Source organism: Myotis yumanensis, unplaced genomic scaffold (genome assembly GCF_028538775.1).
Source record: "Myotis yumanensis isolate MYYU_CA2020_CCGP unplaced genomic scaffold, mMyoYum1.0.hap1 SCAF_2, whole genome shotgun sequence".
NCBI lineage: Eukaryota > Metazoa > Chordata > Mammalia > Chiroptera > Vespertilionidae > Myotis > Myotis yumanensis.
Genome location: NW_027223753.1, coordinates 557832 through 575369, shown reverse-complemented (window position 1 = coordinate 575369; position 17538 = coordinate 557832). Strand labels below are relative to the sequence as shown.

General features: G+C 62.0%; 2 protein-coding genes across 5 annotated transcripts; one reads left to right on the top strand and one right to left on the bottom strand.

Moving 5' to 3' along the window:
• The first annotated feature begins 240 nt into the window (after positions 1-240).
• CDK11B (cyclin dependent kinase 11B) lies at positions 241-13795 on the top strand. Of its 4 annotated transcripts, none has more exons than XM_070403859.1 (20): positions 241-341; positions 577-698; positions 1506-1621; positions 2833-2930; positions 4078-4216; positions 7286-7422; positions 7841-7963; positions 8057-8152; positions 8233-8391; positions 9298-9363; positions 10001-10176; positions 10987-11077; positions 11727-11848; positions 12019-12124; positions 12400-12521; positions 12598-12705; positions 12783-12899; positions 12986-13134; positions 13206-13395; positions 13491-13795. In XM_070403859.1, exons 2-20 carry the CDS (start codon positions 588-590, stop codon positions 13581-13583), a joined length of 2319 nt encoding a protein of 772 aa, XP_070259960.1. In that variant the 5' UTR covers positions 241-341; positions 577-587; the 3' UTR covers positions 13584-13795. The 4 variants fall into 4 exon arrangements, with proteins under 4 accessions (XP_070259960.1, XP_070259959.1, XP_070259961.1 ...); XM_070403858.1 differs by having other exon boundaries at positions 2833-2960; XM_070403860.1 differs by lacking the exon at positions 241-341 and having other exon boundaries at positions 612-806; positions 2833-2960.
• Positions 13796-14213: 418 nt separating this feature from the next.
• MMP23B (matrix metallopeptidase 23B) lies at positions 14214-16452 on the bottom strand. The gene is made up of 8 exons (XM_070403096.1): positions 16245-16452; positions 15833-15972; positions 15605-15744; positions 15375-15542; positions 14886-15050; positions 14700-14810; positions 14489-14615; positions 14214-14418 (listed from the first exon to the last, which is right to left on the bottom strand). The coding sequence occupies exons 1-8, from the start codon at positions 16404-16406 to the stop codon at positions 14244-14246; spliced, it is 1188 nt and encodes a 395-aa protein (XP_070259197.1). The 5' UTR covers positions 16407-16452; the 3' UTR covers positions 14214-14243.
• Between the last annotated feature and the right edge of the window lie 1086 nt (positions 16453-17538).

The window sequence follows — 17538 nt, the reverse complement described above, 5'->3', positions numbered from 1 at the left end:
CGACGCAGAGCGCCTCGCTCCAGCCACGGGCCGCGGCGGCCACGCTGTGAGGGCGGCGGGCTCGGTCGGCGCCGCCGCGGAGGAGCCCACGGCGCGGGGACCCGGCGGCCGGGCCGCGAGGGACGACGGGGCGCGGCGCCCGGACTGGCTCCACCGCGAGTCATCAGACCGCGCCGAGGCCGGAAGTGACGCACACGGGTCCCGTTCTCCGGCAGGAGCCTGCGGCTGCGGTCTCCGTGACGTCATCATCCCGCGCCGACGCAGGAAGTAACGACGCTCCGGGCGCGCGCCGGGCGCAGTTTCTCCTCAGGCTCCGGACCGGCGGCGGCGGCGGCGCAGGGGTGAGTAGCGGCCGCTCCCGCTCCCTCGTCCGGTCCGCCCGCCCGCCCGCCCGCGAGGGCCTTGAGGCCGAGGCGGCGGCGGGCACCGCGCTCCCCGACCCCCCCCCCCCCCCGCCGGACCCTCCCCGGAACGTGAGGCCCGCGGGCCGCTCCTGCCGAACCCGGACCGGGAACCGGGCGCGGCGGCCCGAGCGGGTGGCGGGAAGGGCCCGCGCTGACGGCCCGCCCCCCGCAGTGCCTCCTCCAATGGGTGATGAAAAGGACTCCTGGAAAGTGAAGACCTTGGATGAGATCCTCCAGGAGAAGAAGCGCCGGAAGGAGCAGGAGGAGAAGGCGGAGGTCAAGCGCCTGAAAAACGTAAGCCGCGCTCTCAGTCGGTTCTCACGGAGATTTAATTCTCTGCCCTCGTTTTTCCATTAGAGCAGCGCGCCTCGGCGACGTTCTTTGTTCCTCCGAATGTCGCAGGTGAGCCCCGTCTCCTCCGCTCGCAGCGCTCAGACCCTGGCGCCCGCGGAGGCAGCTCGCCCCGCAGCCCAGGGCGAGGCGCCTGGCTTTCCTCGCTGTTGATCGGCACCTCTGACCCTCCCGGGCATCAGGGCGGGGGCGGGGGGTGGCCTGGCCCTCGCGACCCGTGCTTGGCGGCTTCCCTGGTTTGCATAGCAACATCCACAGACACCCCCCCCCCCCCCGGGTGCGGAGAGGGCATCGGGGGCGCGAGAGGGGTATGGGAGGTGCAATAGGGGCATCGGGGGTGCGAGAGGGGTATGGGAGGTGCAATAGGGGCATCGGGGGTGCGATAGGGGCATCAGGGGTGCGAGAGGGGCCATGGGGGCGCGAGAGGGGCCGTGGGGGTGCGAGGAGGAGGCATGGGGGGTGCGATCGGGGCTCTCCGATGAGATGGGTCTCAGCCCCGGCCGCAGTGAGGCTCGGTTGGCTCAGCCGCCAGGTCCGTGGCGGAGGCCGGTGCCCGGCACATGCGCGGGTTTAGCTCCCCCCCGGGTCTCCGATAGAGTCGTGGCGTGGGTGTCTGGGGCTTGAATGGAAGTCTTTCTGCATTTTGAGTGTAAGACCTTAGTGATGTTCCTAAGTGAAGCTCGCTCAGCGTGTGGGGGGGTTGGGTCTGGGCTGCGCTTGCCTGAGGGGGACGCTCTCCTTGCTCCGCAGTCTGATGACCGCGACTCCAAGCGGGATTCCCTGGAGGAGGGGGAGCTGAGGGACCACCGCATGGAGATCACCATCCGGAACTCGCCCTACAGGAGGGAGGACTCCATGGAGGACCGGTGAGCGCAGGCGCCCGGCACTGGACAGAGGGACGCGGGGCCCAGTGGCAGTCCTGGGGGTCACCATGGAAACGGCTCCAGCGTGGTGTCCGCGCAGCACCCCCTTCCTGTGGGAAGACCGGTTCCTCTCTGATGCCTTCAGTCGGCCCTGCACTCACAGGCCTGAGGACTCGGGCTGGGGTCTCGGCGGTCGCCGCCTGAGGTTTGCACAGGCCGAGCAGCGGGCTCCGGGTCCGTGTTCCCACGCTGCTCCCGGTCCGCGTCTCCACCTGTGCCCTCCTGGATCCCTCTAACTAAAGGCAACATGACCCGAAAAGAAGGTAGAACCGCAAAGGCTGTGACTCCCAAGATGGTGGTCAGATAGGCGGTTGAAGATACTGTTAAATGACTTTGGGTTTGATTAAAACTGTGGGGCCTTTTTTAAACAGCTTTATTGGGGCATAAATGACAGAATAAACTGCACATGTTTAAAACACGCAATGTGACAGTTCTACACGCAGTGTGACAGTTCTATACGCAGTGTGACAATTTTACACGCAGTGTGACAGTTCTACACGCAGTGTGACCGTTTTACATGCAGTGTGACAGTTCACACAGTGTGACAGTTTTACACACAGTGTGACAGATTTACACGCAGTGTGACAATTTTACACACAGTGTGACAGTTTTACATACTGTGTGTTTTACACACAGTGTGGCAATTTTACACACAGTGTGACCGTTTTACACTCAGTGTGACCGTTTTACACGCAGTGTGACAATTTTACACACAGTGTGGCAATTTTACACGCAGTGTGACCGTTTTACACGCAGTGTGACAATTTTACACACAGTGTGACAGTTTTACACGCAGTGTGACAGTTTTACACGCAATGTGACCGTTTTACACGCAGTGTGACCGTTTTACACGCAGTGTGACAGTTTTACACGCATGGGAAACTATTTCAAGATAAGGAACTTGTCCATCACCCCTAGCGTTTCCTCAGGCATTTTTGTTCCATATGCCACAGTGATTTCTCACACTTTCCATATGAGTCCATTTAGTTTACAGTCTTGGCTTAAGTTTCATCATTAACATAATTTTTAAATGATGATTCTGATTCCATTTTATTGATAATCTGCGTTCTGCCTTCTGTGTTGGAGACACTCCCTCACACCCGGTGCTCTCCGTGACCTGCTCGGCGTGATGTGCCTCTTGTGTCTTATTTCAGAGGAGAGGAAGATGACTCTTTGGCTATCAAACCACCCCAGCAAATGTCACGGAAAGAAAAAGCTCATCACAGGAAAGATGAGAAGAGAAAAGAGAAACGTAGGCATCGTAGTCATTCAGCAGAAGGGGGTACAGAGCATTTTTCTTTTGTGTCGTGTTCAAGTGTGGTCTGTTTCCTAGTTAATAGCCTCCTGCCTTCTTCAGAAAACAGTGGAGACGGAGAGGAAGTGAAATTGTAGCTAAATATAAATTGTAAATCATTCTGAATAGCTATTTCATTTTCCTTTGGTCGTTCTTTTTCCTGACATGACGTTGTTTTGTGGTAGTTTACATATAAAACTCACAAGCATAAGGGAAAAGCACACTGTTCAGTGCTGAATTACTGTAGCTAAAAGAGCCCAAACAGTGGCTTTGCTCTCACACCGTCACCCAGAGCTGCTGCCGGCCGTGGACAGCAGCCTGGCGTGAGGTAGGGCTCACTGTTCACACGCAGGTGATGAGCATAGTTGTGTGACTCGTAGTAGCTCACTTAGCAGAGCTAAGCTTCGTCCTCTGTGCTTGATGAATGGTGACTTCTTAATTATGGAAATAATATACAGTCTAATCATAGTTTATTCAATACAGAAAATTTTAAGAATACAGTGGAACCTCGTTTGTCCAATGTCTCCCATCTCGAATAATTTGCTTCTCAACCTGACAGCCCTTTCATGCTGGACCTGTATGATCAGTCTTGCATCTCTCAGGTGACAGGAGAGAATCTGTGAATATGGGTCAGTTTAACACTGTTATGATCTCAGGATATTGTGCCGTGAACATTTTTGTAGCTTTTTGCTTATGTTGCTGCTTATAATTGTTAATTTTTTTACTGTAAAATTCCTTTCCTTTTTGTTAAATTTTCATTTACATTTCACATCCTTGTTTTTAGTGTGTTTTTTATATAGATTAAACAGTACAATAGACATGTACTGTATATAAGAAAGGTGAAAACGGCATCATTTGGGGGTCTGGAACGAATTAATTTACACGATTCCTAATGGGAAAAAATGATTGGGTTTTCAAGCAGCCTTCCAGAATGAATGAATGAAAAGTTCAGGAAGCGAGGTTCCACTGTATTAAGTAATCCCAGTCGTTTATTTTTCCTTCGCTTTATATTTCCACGTAAGTGTTAGCAAGGTATGTTTCTTCACGTGATACCTCTCTCTCTCTCTCTCTCTCTCTCTCTCTCTCTCTCTCTCTCTCTCATTAGGCAAGCACGCCAGAGTGAAGGAGAAGGAGAGAGAGCATGAGCGCCGGAAGCGGCACCGAGAGGAGCAGGACAAGGCTCGCCGGGAGTGGGAGAGGCAGAAGAGGCGGGAGATGGCGAGAGAGCACTCCAGGAGAGAGAGGTAGTGGGTGTGCTTGTGAGGGGCTCTTGGTGCTTGTGATGGTCAGCGTCCCACCAAAGCCGTGAAAAAGCATCTAGAACAGACTTGTGCCCAGGTGGGGCGTGACATGGCCACAGCACAGTAGCTGTGGGTGTAAACTAGGGCCACTCTGCATTGAGGTCATTTCCAGAGAAAGCCTGCTGTGAGGCAAGGAAGCAGGTAGATGGGCTCCCATCCCGGCAGCCCGGGCTGCACGGAGCAGGCATCTAAGGAAGGTGTGTGAGAAGAGCCTTGGTGGAGGGAGAAGCTGAGGCCAGGAGGTAAAGGTCTGAGACCACTGAGAGGCGAGCTCATCCCTCACCGTGTCTGGTGCGTGCGTAGCATGTGAAATATCCGTGTTTGCCATACCTGTGCCGACTGTCCAGTGTGGGCTGATCATGCAGCTGTGCACACCCTACTGGAGCCAGGCTTGAAAATGAAAGGAACATGGAAAACAGCAGTAGCTACATTGCAAGGGAGACCGGGTTCACAGATTGAAACAAACAGCGACACCTGAGAGGACAAGTGAGAATCCAGAGTTGCTACAACATTATCTAAAATGTCCACTTTCAACAGAATGTTTTGAGATGTACAAGGAAATCGGAAAGTATGACTCCTGTTAAGGAAGAAAAGCATCAGTAGAAACTGTCCAGATGTAGCTTCTTGGCTTCAGAAGAGAGGAGGCAGTGAGGGAAGGCGGGTGGCAGACAGCTGCTCTGAGGGGCAGAGCCTCAGCAACTGCAGGACGTTCCTGGTGACGGCCACCCGGGCAGCGGAGGCCAAGGAGTGAGAATCATCTAGATTTCCAAAAAGACCATGAACCCCCAAGTACAGAAAGACAGAGTCCGTCTGGCGAGAGCCGGGGGGGAGGCCTTCAGAGGCAGCAGGAGAGGCATGTCTGTCTCCACAGAAGAGGCGCTGCGGTCCCGGGAGGCCGGAGGCAGGATTGCATGTTCACACTGAGACTGTCCACGAGGACTGTGTCCCGCAGGACGGTTCTTCGGCAGGTGCGCGTGGACTGGTGGATCCCACTGTTAGCAGGGCCTGGAGTTACTCCAAGACCTTCAGCCGAATGGAAATGACTCCCTTCGGCAACAAATCCACAGGAAAAGACAAGCACTGGGAACGGTGAAAGTGTCAACGTGAAGGAACCGGTGTGTTTCTTCTCACCTCTGTTCTGCCAGAGACACGGATTGCAGAACAGTAATTACAGACACTCGTCGTGCAGCATGGAACACGCAGAGGCTGCACAGAGGAGCAGGGAAGGGGCCTGGAGCCGTTGCTCTGTCTCACGGGAATGGACTTAGAGTTAATCTCGTGAGTTGCACCCGAGAGCCCTGGAACAGACCTGAGGAGTAAGAGCAGGATTACAGTGGCGCTAAGGGCACGTAAGTCCAAGTCAGAGGAGCAGAGGAACCAGAAGAAGAGAAAACAAGGAGCAAAAAAACAGAAGTCCAACCGTACCCATAGTTATATTAACGGGTTCATGGTCTCTGTAGCCCAGACAACGGCGAGATTGTCAGAAAAGTAAGACCCAACTGTATGCTGCCTGTGAGGGGAACACCTTAGAGTCAGAGGCAAAAGTGGGTTGAACATAAAAGGCTGGTGAGAGGCACACTGCGCAGACAGCACCACGGAGAGCAGGAGTGGCTCCCGGTGACAGAACAGAGGCCTTCAGAACAGCAAGCTGCACGCGCACATCAGGGCAGAGGTGGGACAGCGGTCAAGCTCTGCACCTGCGAGAGCCCAAGGTGCACAAGCCAAGAACAGCTGGTCCCCGTTGGAAATGTGTCTGCTCGTCGTAGGACAGAAAATCAACCAGGTCATAGACGTCCTGGAAAATAACACCAACCACCCCTCTCCCGTGGGCTCAGCCTCCCCCCGCCACTGCACAGCACACTCGCTGCAGGAGCTCCTGGGACAGTTCCTAACAGGCTGTACGCGAGGCCATACCACAGACCTGGGACTTGAGAGAATTGGAAGCATAGCTAGTCTGCCCTCTCACCACGCAAGAATTAAGGTGGAAGTCAGCAACAAAGGGAAATCCCCGAACGTTTGGAAACCCAACAACCATTTCTGAATAACCTGTGGCCCGAAGAAGAAATTATATAAAAAAATAGAAACTGTTCTGAGTGAAAACAAAAACCATGTCAGAACCCAGGGAGCAGCTGAAGCTGCCTCGAGGGAAAGCTGTGGCTCGGAGCACAGGGGTCAGAAAAGGAAGGTGTCCGGTCAGTCACCTGAGCGTCCACCTCGAAAAACTAGGAAAGAGAAGAGCAAACAGCCCAAGCAGCAGCAGCAGAGGGTGGTCCGGGAAATCCGAGCAGATGAGCGGATCCTCGCTGAGGGGCCTGGCACGGGCGGCGGGGACAGAGGTTTTAGCACTGACTGTGGTGATGGCTGCACGATCTCAAAAGTGGATGAAAAAGTGGGTTCAGTGGTTGAACGTTGCATGTAACTTATACCTCAACTTTACCGTGAACTAGGCTGGGCCCAGACGGCCACAGAACGGCACCTGGAGTCCGGGACCCTTTGTCCAGCCACTCGGGCAGCACTGGCCCAGGGCTGGTGACGGCCACGGGCCTTGACTGGTTCTCGCCGTGTTTTGCTTGTGCTCATTTTTGTGGGCGTCTGATGGTACTTTTTTATAAAGATGAGCTAGCTTTTTAGGTTGTGTGTGGACTTAGGAGAGCTGTGGGAGTCGCCTGTGATCACGGCTCACTATCTGGCTGCCTTATGGTGCAGCCACCACATGTATTTTGGTCACTAGTGTTTCCTGTGCTCAAATGGCACCTTGCCTGGAAGCGGCTTTCCCCCGGCTCCACCGTCACCCTGTAGCCTCGGAGACACACCCTGTGTGCAGGTGGAGGTAGCCAGGGCCGTGACACATGCTTGGGAGAGTCTTGGGGCGACCGGGAACGTGGAACATTCCAGAACCAGTGGGTTTGTTCCTAGCAGGCCTGCCTCCTTGTCCCATCTCTTAATTTGGCTGTGCTATTGGGGCGCGCCTCCCCACCTTTTTGGGAAGGAGCTGGCATGTGCTTGTTGCAGGGACCGCCTGGAGCAGCTGGAAAGGAAGCGGGAGCGGGAGCGCAAGCTGCGGGAGCAGCAGAAGGAGCAGCGGGAACAGAAGGAGCGGGAGCGGCGTGCAGAGGAGCGGCGCAAGGAGCGGGAGGCGCGGAGGGAAGGTGCGCCTGCGGGCGGGGTGCTCCAGAGGCCCCGGCGGTGGGCAGAGGGGGCCCGTCAGCAGTGGGTGGGGCTGCACCCCGGGGGCCACCGCTCACCTGGCGCTTGACAGCGTGTCCGTGTCCGGTGCCCCTGCTGTCCACAGGTGGGAGCACAGGCCTGAAGGGGTGATTCCCGATTTCTAATGGGTCTGGGGGGCCACCTGCATCCTCGGGGTCGGCTCCTGGCCTCCAGGTCGGAGCTTCTTCCCTTGGCTTCTAGCCTCTGCCCGGCTGCCGTAGCAAGTGTGTGTTCAGAGGTCGTGTCCGCCCTGTGCACACGTGGGCCGTCCCCTCAGCAAGGGTGTGGGTGACGGGTGGGGGTGGCCCCGGTGGGAAGAGGCTGCTGCCAACGCGGTCTCCGTTCTGTGCTGGCTGCCAGTTTCCGCGCATCACCGCGCCATGCGAGAGGACTACGGCGATAAAGGGAAGGCCAGCCACTGGAGCCGCAGCCCGCCCCGGCCTCCGCGGGAGAGGTTTGAGCTGGGAGACGGCCGGAAGCCAGGTGAGGCCGGCAGTGCCTGCTGGTGCCCCCGGTGTCGGGCTTTGACTTACAGAGTATTTCCCTGCACTCACCTTTGGTGGTTTGCTTCATCAGTGAAAGAAGAGAAGCTGGAAGAGAGAGACCTGCTGTCTGACCTACAAGACATCAGCGACAACGAGCGGAAGACCAGCTCGGCCGAGTCCTCCTCAGGTAGCCGAGCTCCCGGCCCAGCCCAGATGCCTGCTGCTCAGGAGGGCCGCAGGCTCACTCCTGCTGTTTGCTGCCTACAGCGGAATCGGGGTCAGGTTCTGAGGAGGAGGAAGAGGAGGAGGAGGAGGAGGAGGAGGGGAGCAGCAGTGAAGAATCGGAGGAGGAGGAGGAGGAAGAGGAGGAGGAGGAGGAAGAGGAGACCGGGAGCAACTCTGAGGACGCATCTGGACAGTCGGCAGGTGAGAGCGCAGGGCACGTGGGTGGCTTTTGTCACCCGTTCTATGTATTTGCTGGGCCCGGAGCATGAAATTTGTGATGGGTAGGGTCCCTAGGCCTGGCCAGCGATCAGGGCCCATCAGGGTGATGGGGGGGAGGTTCGGGGGAGGGGGGTGCACCTGCCTTGGCTGGCCTGGGGCCTGCAGGCTGGGGGCAGCTCCTGCGTTGAGCGTCTGTCCCCTGGAGGTCAGTGCGGGTCATAGCGACCGGTTGTTCCACCTGTCTTTCCACTGTTCTGCCGATTTGCATATTAGGCTGTTATTATGGGATTTACTTATTATTCATTTGAGAGGGAAACATCAACTTGTTTCTCTTTATGCTTATTCTTGCATGTGCCATGACGGGTTCAAGCCTGCAACCTTGGTGTATGGCGTCAGTGCTCTAACCACTGACCACCCAGCCAGGGCACACAATTGTGTATTTGGATAGAGTCCTGGGAATGACAGAAAGATAATTAGAAGTCTAATTTGTTTTTTAAACTTTGGTTCTATTTAATTTTTTGTTAATCCTCACCCAAGGATATTTTTCCATTGATTTTTAGGGAGAGTGGAAGAGAGGGGGAGAGACAGAGAGAAACATTGATGTGAGAGAAACACATCGATTGGTTGCCTCCTGCATGCTGCCCTGGGCGGGGGAGCAGCCTGAAACCAGTTTATGTGCCCTTGACCAGAATCCGAACCCAGGACTCTGCAGTCCACGGGCCGATGCTCTATCCACTGGGCAAAGTCTGATTTTTTAAAAAACTTCCAAATGGAAAACGTCTCGTTGTCTGGGACTAACACGAGACCCCTGGAAGGAGCAGACCCAGAGCCTGCGGGGGGCATCCCAGGCGGGGGAACACTGGGTGGACGCTGCTTGCTCTCTTGCAGAGGAGGTGAGTGAGGAAGAAATGAGTGAAGACGAAGAGCGAGAGGCTGAGAACCACATCCTCGTTGGTAAGAGGCCTCCCTGGCATCGTTTCTCTTCCTCATCCATCCCTAAGTGTGGTGAGAACTTCTCAAAAGTTGTGAGCATGACTATGGCAACGTATTCAAGAACCATTCTCCCAGGCATGCCGGCCCCGAGGCCACAGGGCGTTCCTGTGCTGGCCTTGTCCCGGGGCCAGGCTGCCTGCTGAGACCTGGGCCCACACAGCACCGCCTGCCTGCAGGGACTGCGCTAGCTGAGTGCCGTCCTGAGTGCCCTGGGGCTGGACAGCAGGAGGCAGGGCACTGCCAGCCCTGCTCGGCCTCAGCGCGGGGGAGCGAGGTGAACAGCTCGCGTCTGCGGCTGGTGGGTACAGGCCACATGGGCCGGCGTGGCCGCAGGCAGCTAAGCTGCACCCTTGGGCCTGGTGAGTTCCAGGGCTGCCTCCTCAGAGCTCAGCATCTGGTCAGTGGCTCACAGTGGCTGTGGCCGTGGCCCGGCTGGCGGGCCCCAAGGCCCAGGTGCCCTCTGTCCAGGGGAGCAGCTGGTGTGGCAGGCACCCTGGGGTTGCTGCCCTGTGGCTTCTTGGCGTTCCCACCCCCAGACCAGGAAGGGGCTTGTGACAGTGGCTCATTCCCGGTTCCATGATTGGTTTAAACTTGGCAGTTCCAGAGTCACGATTCGACCGAGATTCCGCGGACAGCGAAGAAGGGGAGGAAGAGGTGGGCGAGGGCACCCCCCACAGCACCGCCCTGACCGAAGGCGAGTTCGTGCCCGACTCCCCAGCCCTGTCGCCCATCGAGCTCAAGCAGGAGCTGCCCAAGTACCTGCCCGCCCTGCAGGTCAGGCGCCCCGCACGCTGGCTCCTTCGCTGGTCGTGAGGGGCCGGGGGGGGGGGGGGGGGGGGGCAGAACGGGGGCAGGGGGGTTGTCCTGAGCGCAGTGACCATCACGGCCGGGCTCGGCCACCGGCCTCCTTTGTGCCCCTGGTTGTGGTCTAGCCTTGTGCCCGCAGCTCCCGAGGCCCTGCCACAGCCGGGGCCCGTGTGGAAGGCAGGCAGCCGGGTGAGGCCGGCTCGATGGTCACCTCTCCCGGGGCCTCACCCAGTGTGTGCAGGATTGTAAGGCCTTGTAGGAGGCAGCGTGCATCTTCTGTTTGGAAAATACCAGTAACGGGGGCACCGCGGGGGGCTCGGGGAGGAGGGGTGAGTGGCAACCCCACTGAGGCCTCCACCCGCTTGGGGCCTGGGGGCGGCAGGGTTCTCTCGGGGCCCCTTGGCCATCCCAGCTGCCTTAGCGGCTCTGCTGAGGGGCTTCTGAGCAGCGGGCCCTGGCCACACGTGACACAGGATGGTGCCAGCCCTGCTTGTGGCCCTGCACCCAAGGGGGGCTTCTCTGGCCCAGCAGGGCCCATGCGGCGGGGAGGCGGGGCTGGTGCTGCAGGCGCTCCTGTCCTCGGGGCGCAGGGCAGGCCGGGGCTGGGAAGGAAGGCCTGGGACCGGCTTTTGTCCGCCTGGGCTGTGTGTCATCGCGGGGCCTGCGTTCACTGAAGAAAAGGGAAGGAGGGAGCTGCTCCTCCCTCCACCAGCACTCCCGCCCCCGCCCCCACCACCACACCACGGCGGCCATTCCTCACGCCAGCGCCTCCTGCAGGGCTGCCGCAGTGTGGAGGAGTTCCAGTGCCTGAACAGGATCGAGGAGGGCACCTACGGGGTGGTGTACCGAGCAAAGGACAAGAAGACAGGTGGGTGGGCTCTCGCGTGGCCCCCAAGGGGACGGAGACGGGCAGGGGTGGGGTTGCCTGAGGAGTGTCTGTGGTCGCGCCCTGCACACCCCCAAGCGGCCTCCATGCTGCTCTGAGGGAGGCCAGGCCACGTGCAGGGAGCTGGGACCTGAGCCCTGGCCCTTCAGCCTCAAGGTCGCAGGTACACAGTCCCTGCGATCCTGGGGATCCCCCCTGGTGTTGGCAGGGGCCTGGCCTTGCCCAGCCTGCACCTGGGCATGACTCAGGGGTGACACTCAGAGCAGCTGAACCCCTGGTACCTCCAGAGGCCGAGGGCAGCGTGGCCAGGAGACTCCTGTTTGGTTGCGACAGCAGGGGCGGGTGGACCCAGCCGGGAGTGACGGCCCCAAACGGGTGTGGGCGTCCGGCGCCCCAGTCTGGGCCGGGTCTTGGAGGGCAGAGTGGGGTCTGAGCCGAGTCCCTGCTGGAGGCTTGAGGGGGGTCACAGCAGGGGCTGAGCAGGCCGGTCTGGGATGGGCTCGTGTACCTCGTGGACACGGCTGGGGCTTCCTGGCGCTCGCACGTGTGAGCTCCCCGCCAGGGCATCACCTCGAGTCCTGGCCGACGCGCCTGCGGGGAGGTGTCAGCACCGTCGTGGCACTGTTTTCAGATGAGATTGTGGCTCTGAAGCGGCTGAAGATGGAGAAGGAGAAGGAGGGCTTTCCGATCACGTCGCTGAGGGAGATCAACACCATTCTCAAGGCACAGCACCCCAACATCGTGACCGTCAGGGTAGGCGGCCTGCCCGTGCCTGAGCGGGAGTGAGGCCCTTCCCAGTCCTCACTCTGGGTCCCAGCTCTCGCCTGGTGCCTGCTCTGGGATTCAGCTTCTGGGGCAGCTGGCGGTCAGGGCACAGGCGGGGCCAGGGGCACGGGGGCCACCAGCCTGGTCTCGTTTCCTAGGAGATTGTCGTGGGCAGCAACATGGACAAGATTTACATTGTGATGAACTACGTGGAGCACGACCTCAAGAGCCTGATGGAGACCATGAAGCAGCCGTTCCTGCCAGGTGAGCCGGGCGGGGCCGCAGCCTGTGCCAGCCATAGAGGTGGCCTCCGCCTGTCCCCATGGGACCCCTTCATGCATGTGAGTGGATGTGCATGAGTGTGAGTGCATGTGCATGAGTGTGAGTGGATGTGCATGTGTGTGAGTGCATGTGCATGTGCGTGAGTGCGTGTGAATGCATGTGAGTGGATGTGCGTGCATGTGCATGTGTGTGAGTGCATGGGAGGCCACGCTGGGCTGGGGCATCTCCGGGTGAGAGCACCGTGCCCCTCGCCCCAGGGGAGGTGAAGACGCTGATGATCCAGCTGCTGTGCGGAGTGAAGCACCTGCACGACAACTGGATCCTGCACCGTGACCTCAAGACCTCCAACCTGCTGCTGAGCCACGCCGGCATCCTCAAGGTGAGCACAGCCCCGGGGAGTGCGGCCCCCGGGGAGCCGGGCCCGGCACCCACTCCCGGCCCCACTATCCTTGCAGGTGGGGGACTTTGGGCTGGCGCGGGAGTATGGGTCCCCTCTGAAGGCCTATACCCCTGTCGTCGTGACCTTGTGGTACCGCGCCCCAGAGCTGCTGCTGGGGGCCAAGGTACGTGCTGGGCTGGGTGGGGCCTGCCCCACCCTGTGCTCGGTCCCGCTGGCCCCTGAGTGTGTCCCTGTCCCCAGGAGTATTCCACGGCCGTGGACATGTGGTCTGTGGGCTGCATCTTTGGGGAGCTGCTGACGCAGAAGCCACTGTTCCCCGGGAAGTCAGAGATTGATCAGATCAACAAAGTGTTTAAGGTGGGTCAGGGCACCATGGGGGGGGCGGGGGGCTTGGCTCGGGGGTCGCTGCTGGGCATGGCTGTTTTGAGACGTCCCTTTCTCAGGACCTGGGGACGCCCAGTGAGAAGATCTGGCCCGGCTACAACGAGCTGCCGGCCGTGAAGAAGATGACCTTCACCGAGTACCCCTACAACAACCTGCGCAAGCGCTTCGGGGCGCTGCTGTCCGACCAGGGCTTCGACCTCATGAACAAGTGAGCCGCTGTGGGGGCGGGGGTGGGCGCCTTCCCAGCCCTCCCAGGGCTCAAGTGCCTTGTTCTCCCAGGTTCCTGACCTACTTTCCCGGGCGGAGGGTCAGCGCAGAGGACGGCCTCAAGCACGAGTATTTTCGGGAGACCCCCCTCCCCATCGACCCCTCGATGTTCCCCACGTGGCCGGCCAAGAGCGAACAGCAGAGGGTGAAGCGCGGCACCAGCCCGAGACCCCCCGAGGGAGGCCTCGGCTACAGCCAGCTGGTGAGGGGCGGGCAGGCAGGGGGGGGACGGCGTGGGGGGTGTCCCTGGGATTAGCTGGCCCGGCCAGGGCCCCACGGTGCCGCTTGCCTCCCCAGGGTGACGACGACCTGAAGGAGACCGGCTTCCACCTCACCACCACCAACCAGGGGGCCTCGGCCGCAGGCCCTGGCTTCAGCCTCAAGTTCTGAGGTTCAGCGTGGACCCCAGAAGCAGCGGGACCAGGGGCAGGAGCGGAGACAGCCTGTGGGTCAGACCCGCGTCCTGCCCAGAAGACAGGCTGCTGCGGCCTGGGCTGCAGTGAAGTGGCCTCAAAGTCGAACTTCTGGCCTCGTTTTCCATGTTTTGTTTGTCTTGGCTTGTAAATTTGTAGAATTAAATCTTATTTCCTTGTGGAAGAAAAGGCTCTTTTTTCAGATTTATAACACTTGCCACATGAGGAGGGGAAGCCAGTGCCGAGGGCACCGCACGCGCACACGCGGTCTGATCTGGCTGTGATTTCAGTCTCTAATCTTGAGGCTCCTGCCCTCAGCGGGCACCCATAGCCCAGCGCCCACAGCCGGGCACGCGGCCTCAGTGAATTGTGTACGAGGTGGTCACACCTTTTAAGACGCGGTGAAATGTTGGCGGGAGCGCTGGTGTGTCTGGCCCTGCACTGGCCCCACCGTCGGGGACCAAATGGTTGGTCTCTGGCCCCACGTGGGCCGGCCTCTCCCTGCCTCCAGCTCCTGCTCTAACTGGACTGGGCCTGGCCCCAGGCACCCCAGGTCTTGCGGGCCCGGTCTAGAGGGCCCCACCCCCCAAGAAAGGGCGCGGAGACGTCAGGCAGAAAACCTTTATCAGCGCCGCGCTCAGGGGCGCACGCGCACGCGCCAGGAGTAGGTGGTGAGCACGCGCTGCCGCCGGCGCACCACGCAGGTGTAGGTGCCCTCGTTGATGGCGTTGGCGATGATGCTCAGGTGCGCCTCGCCCAGGGCCAGGTACCCGGGGTAGGAGGACTCCAGCGGCTCCTGGTCCTTGTACCAGCTGCGGGGGGCGGGGAGGCTGAGTGGGGGGACCCCAGCCCGCCGCCCCTCGCCCCGGGCGGGTCACTCACTGCACTTTGCCTTTCTTGTGCAGGATCTTCTGGCCGCAGCGGAAGGTCACGTTCCTGCCCTCCGACACCAGCCGGGTTTTGGTCCTGGGGGGCGGCGCGGTGGCGGCCACCGTGGGGAAGGGGAACTCTGCGCGGGAGGGAGGGAGGGGCCAGTCAGCGCCCCGCCCCGCCCCGCCCCGCCCCGCCCGGGCCAGGCTGGGACCGGCCGCACCGTAGCAGAAGTCGCAGCTGCTGGGGCACAGCCTCTTCATGAGCCTCCGGCGGGCGTCGCAGAAACCCCTCCGCGCCCAGGACGCGCACACGAACAGCCGGTCCAGGCAGCCTACAGGGGGGCAGCCTGGCCTCAGGGCCTGCCCCGCGCCCCGCCCCCCGGCCCGCAGCCGCCTCAGGCACCCACCGTAGAGCCGGTGCAGCCCCCACAGCTCATCCTGCGACAGCGCCTTCCAGCCGCGCAGCGTGGCGTTGAGGTGCATGAGCGCGCGGCCGTGCTGCGAGTGCATCAGGCCCAGCGCGTGGCCGATCTCGTGGGCCGCCACGTGCACCAGGTCGGTCAGCCACACGCCTGCAGGCCCCGCGGGTCAGCGCCTGGGGCCCGGCTGCCCACCGCCCCGGCCCCCTCCTTGGGGCCGCCCGTCTGCAGGGCAGGAGCCTCGGGCAGATGAGAGGTTCCCCGCCGGCTCGGGCCGGCGCGGCGGTGAGCTCACCCGCAGGAGTGCGGCTCCGCTCGGCGTGGGGATTAGAGGCCCAGAACTCCTGGAACTCAGGCCTGTGGCCTCCTCACAGCCGCCCCCTCCCTGCCTGCTTCACCCCAAATCACAGCCCTGCCCACAGCCCTCCACCGGGACCCCAGGGCGCGGAGGGTCCCCAGGGGGCCGGCCGCCGTCACCTTTCTTCCAGCTGTAGCGCGTGGGGCCCAGGACCCAGTACTCGCTGTCGTCGAAGTGGATGCCGCCGTGCGGGGGGAAGAAGGCGTGGGCCAGCTCGCCCGTGGGGCCGTCGAAGCAGTGGTGCAGCGCGGACACCAGGCAGTCGGTGTGGTTGGCCGGGTAGAAGCCTACGGAGCACAGGGCTGAGGCGGGGCGGGCGGGGGGCGGGGGGCGGGGGCGCGGCACTCACCTATTCGGAGGTCACTGGGCTGCTCCGGGGCCACCTCGCGGAAGCTGAAAGGGGACACGTCACTCCACATGCGGAAGGCGGCGGCCAGGCCCCGCCGGGTCTCGCTGGGACTCAGCAGATTCCGCGGGAAGGAGAGGATCCTGGGGTGGGGGTCAAGGTCAGGGGTGGCGGCGGGGCTGCTGCCGCGCCCCCCCCCACCCCCGCTCCACCCCCAGGCCAGGGTCGCACCTGTACGTGAGGTTGAAGTGGTCCCAGCGCAGCCTGGCCGGGGTCAGCGTGTAGCGGCGTCTGCGGGGCGCCTGGGGGGGCAGCGGACCGGGCCCCGGGGTGGTGAGGACACCCGCGGGGTGGGGCGCGGCGGCGTCTTCCTTCAAAGGAAGCGAGTGCTCTGAGGAGGCAGCGGGGGCTGCCTGATGCAAAACGCGAGGAAGAGACGGGGCGTGAGCGAAGGAGGTGGGGGAGCGCTGCCTGGTTTTCCACCCCAAGCGCCGTTACAGCCCGAAAGGAAAAGGGTTTGAGAACCAGCGGGTCAGAGTGGGCGGAGCTGGAGGGATGCTGTCCCCCGCCCCCATCCACTGGGCACCGTGGACGCGCGGACACTCGGACTCCGGCGCTGTCCCTGGCGCCGGGAGGGACTCACCTGCGCTGCGCTTGAGGCGGGCCGGGCAGCCGGCGGGGCCCCCAGCCGGACCAGCAGCAGGAGCACGGGCAGCAGGCACAGGGCGCCCAGCACGGCCCCCCACCAGCCGGCCTGCGCGCGGGCCCCCGACGACGCCCAGGGGACGCAGGCCCCGCGGGCCATGGCGCCTGCGGACTTGCTGTGGGGGCTCCGGGCGCGTGGGCTGCGGGGACCGCAGGCGCGGGAGGAGCTGGGGGAGGCGCCGAGGCGGCTCGGATTACAGCCCCGGCGTGGGGGCGGGGAGGCGGGGGCGGCCACCCCTGAAGGGAACCAGCTGGCCATCCCGCTGTTGGCGCCGGGACCCCGGCCTGCCGCTCGGTGGCCGTGGCCGGGGCCGGGGCAGGGCCTGCTGGGCGGGGACGCTGGGGCGGGGGGTGTGGGTGGGGGAGACACAAGAAGATACCCGGCTGTCAGGGAGGGACAGACGCCAGGGGCTCGGCATCAAGCAGGGGCGGTCAGTTGGGGCCCCAAACGGGCTGGGGCTGAGTGACCGGAGGTTCTTTCCTCAATGAAATCCCCCAACCCCCTGGACACGGAATGAGACCCAGACGTGGAACCTCCGACCAGGCCAGTCCAGGACACGTCCCGCCGGCGCTGGCCGGGCAGGGTCCCCGCGAGAGGGGCGGGGATACGCGGGAGGGACGTGGCAAGTGAGTCCGGGCAGCTGAGGGGGGAGGCGGGGTAGCGGCTTGGGGGTGGCGCCGGGAGAGGGGGGATCTGCAGGGGTCCCACCGAGCGTGGAAGAGGCTCGCGGAGGGACCCCTAAGGGACGTGGGGGGCGGTGCGCAGGGGCAGGGGCAGGGGCTGCGGGGAGCCAGGAATCCCCCATTGGGCTCTCCCAGCAGAGCCAGGCGCAGGGCCCAATTCGGAGTGGTCCTGGGTGGGAGGTGGGAGACACTGAGGCCGGAAGACTCGACGGGGCGGCCTGCAGACTGAGCCGGGGTGAGGCCAGCCAGGCAGGGTGTTGGCAAAGGCGCCCCTGGGCTGGGGGAACAGGGAGGCGGGGCGCGTAGACTGAGGGGGGAGGAGAGGGCTGGGAGCTGGAGGGGGCTGTCGGCTGGCAGAGGGGTGGGAGGACTGGGCCAGACGAGGCCGAGGGTCCGGGCCCTCCCCGTCCCCCATCCAGGCCTCGAGCCCAGTGACAGTGGTGCGCCGGCCAGCGGGGTCAGCGCCAAGGGCCTGGCGAGCAGCCGCCAGGCTCCGGGGGAGCGTCTCGGGTGGTTCTTGGAAAGCGCTGCCGCCGGGCCCAGCTGGA